This window comes from Erithacus rubecula (assembly GCF_903797595.1).
Source record: "Erithacus rubecula genome assembly, contig: scaffold_113_arrow_ctg1, whole genome shotgun sequence".
Classification (NCBI taxonomy): domain Eukaryota; kingdom Metazoa; phylum Chordata; class Aves; order Passeriformes; family Muscicapidae; genus Erithacus; species Erithacus rubecula.
The window spans coordinates 357,417-364,722 of record NW_027636268.1 but is presented as its reverse complement, the minus strand read 5'-3'; the positions used below and the strand labels follow the sequence as shown (position 1 = coordinate 364,722).

The following is a 7,306-nucleotide window of genomic DNA, read 5'->3' as shown; positions in this document are numbered from 1 at the left end:
AGCACTGGGGGATCCGATGCCGTAGAGGTTGGATCAGACTGTGCTCACCCGGCGCCGATCCCGGGCTCAGCGCTGTCCCTTTTTGATTGTGGGTAAGGAGGATCGTATTTCAGTCGCAAAATAAATTATCGCTTATTCTAATTATATTTAATTCAGCTTAATCTCGTTTTTGTTTATAACACCCTCATCTACAGCCTGAGGAACCAGGAGCTTGAGGATGTCCTGAGGAATATGACCACTCTGTGTTTCCAGAAACAATCCAGTGCCTGTTTGTTTCTGCATAGCATTCAGAATGGAACTGTACACCGACTGCCCAGACTGCTAAGGTCCATGTGTTTCTATTTGGTGTGTTCTACTTTTCCTTTTTTTTTTTTTTTTTTTTTTTTTAATTTTTCATGGTATTTTCCATAAAGGGATGCCTTTAGTCACAGTATTGCTACATCAGTATCTACTCTGCTTGTGTTCAGCATAGACAGTAAGGAGCCATGATCATTGTGCATTGAGGTAAATAAAGTGTCCTGCTCTGCCCTGTGTGACCCAGGTGCTTCCCCAGCCCTTCTCTGCCTCTGCAAGGGCAGTGCCTGTGAGCAGAAGTGGAGGGACTCCCAGCAAAGTAGCAGAGCCAGAAAAAATGGTCCTGACTCTTCCCACATCTGCTCTTCCCAACTCCACCCTCTTCTTGCCAACCCTTCTATGGCTGTGAGGCTGCAGTGCTCTGGCAGCTTGGTCACAGTCCTGCTGCGTGTCTGTGCTGTGACCACAGGCAGGGACAGGCCATGGGCACTGCTGGGACACAGCTGGGCTCCAGCACAGCAGCTCCACCAGCAAAGGGATCTCCTGAGGGCAGGGCAGGAAGGCTTTGTTCTCCTCCACAATCAGTCTCAGAAACAGGCCCAAAGAACAGACTCTGAAGAGGCTCCTTGTGTTCCCTGTTCTCCCAGGGCTCAGTGGGATGAGATCAGGGTCCCAGTATGACCGTCAAGGGAATCAGGTCTGGGTCAGGTTTGCTTGTTTGTGGCCAGTGCCCATCAGATTGTGAATGGTCTGTGCTGAACCTTGCTGGGTTTCTGCAGCTTGTTCCAGGGCTGATGGCAGAGCAATGTTTGTCTACAGGGCCTTGGGAGCTGCCAGGACAGCACAGGGGACCTGCAGGGACAGGGTGTGCCAGGGAGCAGCAGGGAATGGAGCTCACTGGGAACAGGCCTGCCCATGGTGGGGTCACCCTGAGATTAAGGACTGAATGTCTGCTGTGACCAGGAGAGCCCTTCAGCCCCAGCGACACAGCAGGCACAGGGAGAGGAGTCTGGCACTGAGTGCTCTGAGCCTCTGGCACCTTCCACAGGAGGATGTAGGGCAGCCCCAAGGCTAGCTGGCAGCCCTGGAACAAGGCAGGCACCTCTGAGCCTCTGCATGGCTCCAGCAGAGCCTGTGTGGGTGGGGGTCAGTGCAGGGAGCACCATCAGCTGCCTCTGTGTCCCAGGCTGAGCAGCAGAGCCCAGCAGAGGCAGCCCAGGGCCCCGGGCAGCACAGCCCCCGTGCTCTGCAGAGCAGCAGCCCCAGCTCGGGCTCTGGGAGCAGGGCAGGGGCTGCAGCAGTGGCTGCTCAGCCAGCACAGACGTGTTCCCCTGGCACAGGCTCTGTGGGCAGCTGGCATGTGCCAGGAGCAGAGCAGGAGCCCCTGGGGTGCAGAGGAGCCCTGGCAAGAGGCTCCTGTTCCTGGGGCAGAAGCAGCTGCCTGAGGAGCCCCAGGGCCAACTCTCTGCTGCTGTGCTGGGCAGCGGGGCTGGCCCGGGGCTGCAGGAAATGCCCAAGCTGAGGATCTGCTGAGCATTCCAGACACAGAGTGGCTGTCCCTGACCTGCAGTGCCTCCAGTTCAGCCTGCAGGAGGTCATTGTGCATTTTAGAGTAAGATTTCCATCTTGTGACAAAAGTTACAATTGCAGCAAACTGGTAATTTTTCTCAGTGTTTTTTGTGTTGTTATTCTGGCTGGTCACTCTGCCTCAGCATCCACTCACAGTTTACTCAGAGAAGCCCAATGCTGTTCATGCCTAGCAGGGTCCCCGTTCCCCTGGGTTCCCCCTGCTCCACCTGGGCCACAGCTTCCACCAAGGATGTCCCACAAATCCACCCCAGAGCCTGACACGGGGACAAGGGGCTGGGGCTGAGTGACCAGGACATCAAGGACGGGAATCATCCAGGTCACTGGGCCTTGTTTGGGTTCACCAGGGCAGCAAAGATTTCTGGCAGATGGAGCAGGGTGAGGGAGGGGCCTCCAGGATGGGGCTGGATCCTTTTGGCTGTGAGGAGAGGATGAGGGTGCTGGGATTGTCCAGCCTGGAGCAGGGAAGGCTGAGGGGCTCCCCATCCCAGCAAGCACAGGAAGAGTTTAAATGAGTCAGGCTGGTTATAGCATTTCCTCAGCATTCAAAAGCAGCATGGCTACCTTTCTCCATCCACCACTGAAATCTTTGCTAACAGGGCATTTTTCAAGCTGTTTTCACTGCATTCCAGGCAGAGCATCCTGATACAACACCTTGATTGTGTTTGTATCTATCATAGCATCATCATTCTGAGGCAAATATCAAAGGGTTAAGAGCTTAGCTGAGGAATAGAAGCTATACATATAATGATCAGAGTAGAATCAATGTAGAAAATTAATAATCAGTGGCTGAACCAGTAGAGATAAGAAAATAAATTACTTGCTTGGCTTTGTTGTGTCAAGTTGGGCAGTTGCAATAGTGTTGAAGTGAAGAAACCATAACTGCACCTGGGCCCTGAACCAGCCAGAACCAGGTTGGGAACTTGAACTATGGTCAAAGGGCCTGAGAACCTAGGAACAAGACCAAGGTGAAAAGCTGAAGGCAAGGAAGGCTCCCTGACTTCATCATTAGGAGACCTCTGACCCATTTCAAACACCCACTGACCCATTTGAAGGAAAGAACTGTGCAAGAATTGTGCAAAAGTACTTTGAGCTAATTTTAATAAAAAGTGAGGTTATGGGGTGTTAGGTAACTCATATCTATAGGCATATTGGGTAACTAAATGTATATGTAAGGTTTTGATGGAAAAAATAAGGCAAAAGCCCTGGGTATATTGCACATCCTTGTGGGAGATTTCTCCTGGACTTGCCCAGCATTGTAATAAATATACTACTTTCTAACTCAAACTGGTTGGAGAGTCCTGTATTCTTTGACAATTGGTGAGTTTGCCATGAGAAACTTTGTTTGGCTGCAAGAGCAACCTGGGCTATGGATGTCTCTGGGACCTTCCTGGAGGGACCTCCGGTCCCCAGCTGCTCATCATGGAGACAGACAAGACATGCTGCACACAAAATTGTACATTTAAAATGATGTGTATGCCTGTCAGGCCTACACATGGATAAAAGGCAGCTGACAAGACGCAGAAGACACTCTCTCTCAGCACAAGCCTGGGCAGTTTTTCTTGCAATCATCGGGAGGGTGCAGTGGCCACAGAAAGGGTTTGTTCTGTCAGGGAGATCCACCAGCAGTTCTTTGGGTGAACTGGGCAAATCCTTGTTTATTGCTGCTATTTTAATCATTATTTTGATTGGGTCCTGCCTCTGTGAATGACTGTTTGTGTGACTGGTGAGATGTACTTAGGAAGAAGCGAGCAGGAGCTTGGATCTGTGTTTTCGTTTTGGGAAACTGAAACGGCTGGAGAAGAGCAAAGCGATTCGGTGATCATTTAAAATTGCTGTATACTGTGTGCTGTGTTGACAAGAGGTGGATGCTTTCTCCCTTAATAAAGAGATACCCTTCCCTGCAGTGATTTTGACTTTTGGATTCAGGTTGTGTGTGGGGAATTCCGGTTTAAGGTGGACGGTATTCCCTGTAACACTCGTGTTCGGGCTTATCCGGTCCCCTGCCACCACTGGTCATTGTGTATTTTAGAGTAATATTGCCACCTTGTGACAAAAGTTACAATTGCAGCAAACTGGTAATTTTTCCTGTGTTTTCTGTGTTGTTAACTGGATGGAATATATCGAACTTCAGCAGGGAGGTTGGTAGCTTTGGACTGGCAAGAGTCTGCACAAGAGGGTCTGGACATTCAAGAGAGAAGAGGAATAGATTGCTTTTGTGGGTGTTATGAGGCTTTAGGGGCTTCTAGAAGTTGGCACTCTGCATGGTTACTGTTACAGTGCAAGATTTGTGAAAAACGTTGTTATTGTTCCTCTGAGAGATGGCAAGGTCTATGCCCTCAGTGTAAATTGAGACATCCTAACCACGCTGATTTTGAACCTAAGATCCTAAAGTTTGTGTGTGGCAAATCACATTCAATACCTGCAACTCAGGCATGTGTGTGGGAGAAAGCTTGGGAAAGGACTGTGAGGCTGTGTGGAGAGAGATTTAGGTGGAAACAGGATAAGACAAGAAGGAGGAGGTAATGAGTACTAGACAAAGCAAGGAGATTTCTAAGGCCAGTCCTTTAGCCTGTATTTTGACACACTGGAAAGATTTAGTAGGGTATGGGGGCACTGAAAAATAGCCAAGTTTGATCAACTTTCACAGATATATCCCTCAGTAGAATCCATTAAATATCAGGAAAATTTGGTGTTCCAATAAAACTTTGAAGTCTTGAGAAGTTTCTTTAACCCACTGAGGGAGTTAATCTGATGTAAACAGCACCAAATCCCTTTGAGGGTCATTAAAATCCTTGTGCTGTGTCTGTGCTGCTGAGCTGGGCTGGTCTGGCACAGAGGCCGCTCCCAGGCACAACCAAGAAGAGCTTCAAAAAGACATTTCTGCTGAGGAGCAGCTCCTCTCCCAGCCCAGCAGGGCTGAGGGCACTGCCTGCAGGCACTGAGGGGACAGGAGCCAGGCACAGACAGGCTAAAGGCAATCAGGACTGGGAAGAGATTGAGCTGAGACTTCACTTGGGGATACATCTTCACAGCCCTGGACATGGTGAGTGTGGGGGTGCAGGGCAATGTCCCCTGTGCTCCTGGAGGGATCTCCTGGAGCCAGCACACCCCACAGCCTGGGGGATGTGTCAGAAGGATTCTCCCAGTTTGTCTGAGGCACAGGAGGAGGAGGAGGATGTGCTGCAGAGCAGGGCTGCCCTGGGCTTTGTCAGAGGAACAGGGCAGGATGGCTCCTGCTGTCAGGGACGGCTGCAGGGGTGAATCTGGGGCTGCAGCAAGGGCTGCCCAGGGCTGTCCTGCAGAGCAGCTCCTGCAGCCCTCAGGGCTCTTGGCCAGCCCAGGGCATGTGCCACCTCCCAGGGGCAGCTATCAGCCTGCCTGGCAGCTCCCCATAGACAGTGGGGAGAAGTTGAAGGTGGAAGGAGCCACCCCCATCAGGGCAGATTCCTCCTGCTGTGGAGATGGTGCTGCATGGCCAGGGCTGGTCTCAGCTTTCTCCTCAAGGCAAGGGAAAGGGGCTGTCAGGTGTGTCTGTGTCACTGAGACTCCTGCATTGTCTCACTGGGCATCAGCAGATCTGCCTCACATCTCCCTCACAAAGTGCCTCCTCACCCTCCTCTGGTTGCAGACATCAGCAGCACCTTGGCTTGCAGCATCTCAGTTTGTCTGAGGTGCCCTTAAGGCCCTGCTGGCAGGGAGATGCCCCTGGGAAGTGCCCTGTGCTGGGAGGGGTGTGCAGGGCAGAGCTGACCCCCAGGGCTGGGCTGGGCTCTGGGAGCACTAGCAGGGACAAACTCTGGTTGCAGAGAAATAGCTCCCAGTAGGCACAACACCAGGTAGTAGAGAGTCACACCCGCCCTGGATATTCCTCCCTGTCCATCTGCAGAGGAAAAAAGGTGGGGGTTTAGAGAGATTAATTTTGAAATTGGAATCTGAAAAAGTTTTTTTAAGAAAATTTTATGTGTGAGAACCTTGTAAAAGCAGGAGGTAATGAGCAAATGCCAGATGTGTAGGACAGGTAGGTCTGACTGCACTGGGGCACAGGGAGGCCTTTTATCCAAAAGGGATCCTAAATGCTCTGACTGAGAGCAATGCTGAATTTGAGCCAGCAACTCAGCAGCAAAACCATAAACTCAAAAATAAAAAAATTTTACAAATTACAACCAAAGTATGAGTAGATAATTTGTAAGGATACTAAAGAATATTTCATAGGATTGGCTCAAAGAATTTGTTCCCACCTTTTTAAAGTCTTCTTTCAACAGCTCAGAATGTCCAGAGTGAAGCGATGTCCAACAGCAGCTCCATCAGCCACTTCCTCCTGCTGCCACTGGCAGACACGCGGCAGCTGCAGCTCCTGCACTTCTGCCTCTTCCTGGGCATCTCCCTGGCTGCCCTCCTGGCCAACGGCCTCATCATCAGCGCCGTAGCCTGCGGCCACCACCTGCACACCCCCATGTTCTTCTTCCTGCTCAACCTGGCCCTTACTGACCTGGGTTGCATCTGCACCACTGTGCCCAAAGCCATGCACAATTCCCTCTGGGACACCAGGAACATCTCCTACTCAGGATGTGCTGCTCAGGTCTTTTTCTTTTTGTTCTTTATCTCAGCAGAGTACTATCTCCTGACCATCATGTGCTACGACCGCTACGTGTCCATCTGCAAACCCCTGCACTACGGGACCCTCCTGGGCAGCAGAGCTTGTGCCCACATGGCAGCAGCTGCCTGGGCCAGTGCCTTTCTCCATGCTCTAATGCACACATCCAATACATTTTCCCTGCCCCTGTGCCATGGCAATGCCCTGGGCCAGTTCTTCTGTGAGGTGCCACAGATCCTCAAGCTCTCCTGCTCCAAATCCTATCTCAGGGAACATGGGCTTCTTGCTGCTGGTATCTGTCTATCATTTATATGTTTTGTGTTCATTGTTTTCTCCTATGTGCAGATCTTCAGGGCTGTGCTGAAGATCCCCTCTGAGCAGGGACAGCACAAAGCCTTTTCCACCTGCCTCCCTCACCTGGCTGTGGTCTCCCTGTTTGTCAGCACTAGCATGTTTGCCTATCTAAAGCCCCTCTCCATCTCCTACACATCCATGGATCTGGCACTGTCAGTTCTGTACTCGGTGGTGCCTCCAGCCCTGAACCCTCTCATCTACAGCCTGAGGAACCAGGAGCTCAAAGCTGCAGTGTGGACACTGATGACTGGCTGCTTTCAGGAACATTAAACTACAGGTCAATTTCTGAAAATCACTTGTAATAAAAGTCATTTTTGACACTTCTTGCTAGTTTCATTTTGAAGATTGTCTTACATTGTTTTACCTTTTTTCATTAATAATGTCGACAAAGAAATATCATTGGTTGTGCCATTTCTAATTTGGTTTCTCTTCTCTTTCCCTGTGGCCACAAAATGTGGCAATGTGGGTCTGCAC

The 7,306-nt window shown here is 50.7% G+C and overlaps 1 protein-coding gene across 1 annotated transcript; it reads left to right on the top strand.

Moving 5' to 3' along the window:
• Positions 1–4,748: 4,748 nt before the first annotated feature.
• On the top strand, positions 4,749–7,102 carry LOC306815295 (olfactory receptor 14A16-like; the record flags this gene model as incomplete). The annotated part of the gene is made up of 2 exons (XM_079331885.1): positions 4,749–4,927; positions 6,147–7,102. The coding sequence occupies exon 2, from the start codon at positions 6,170–6,172 to the stop codon at positions 7,100–7,102; it is 933 nt and encodes a 310-aa protein (XP_079188011.1). The 5' UTR covers positions 4,749–4,927; positions 6,147–6,169.
• Between the last annotated feature and the right edge of the window lie 204 nt (positions 7,103–7,306).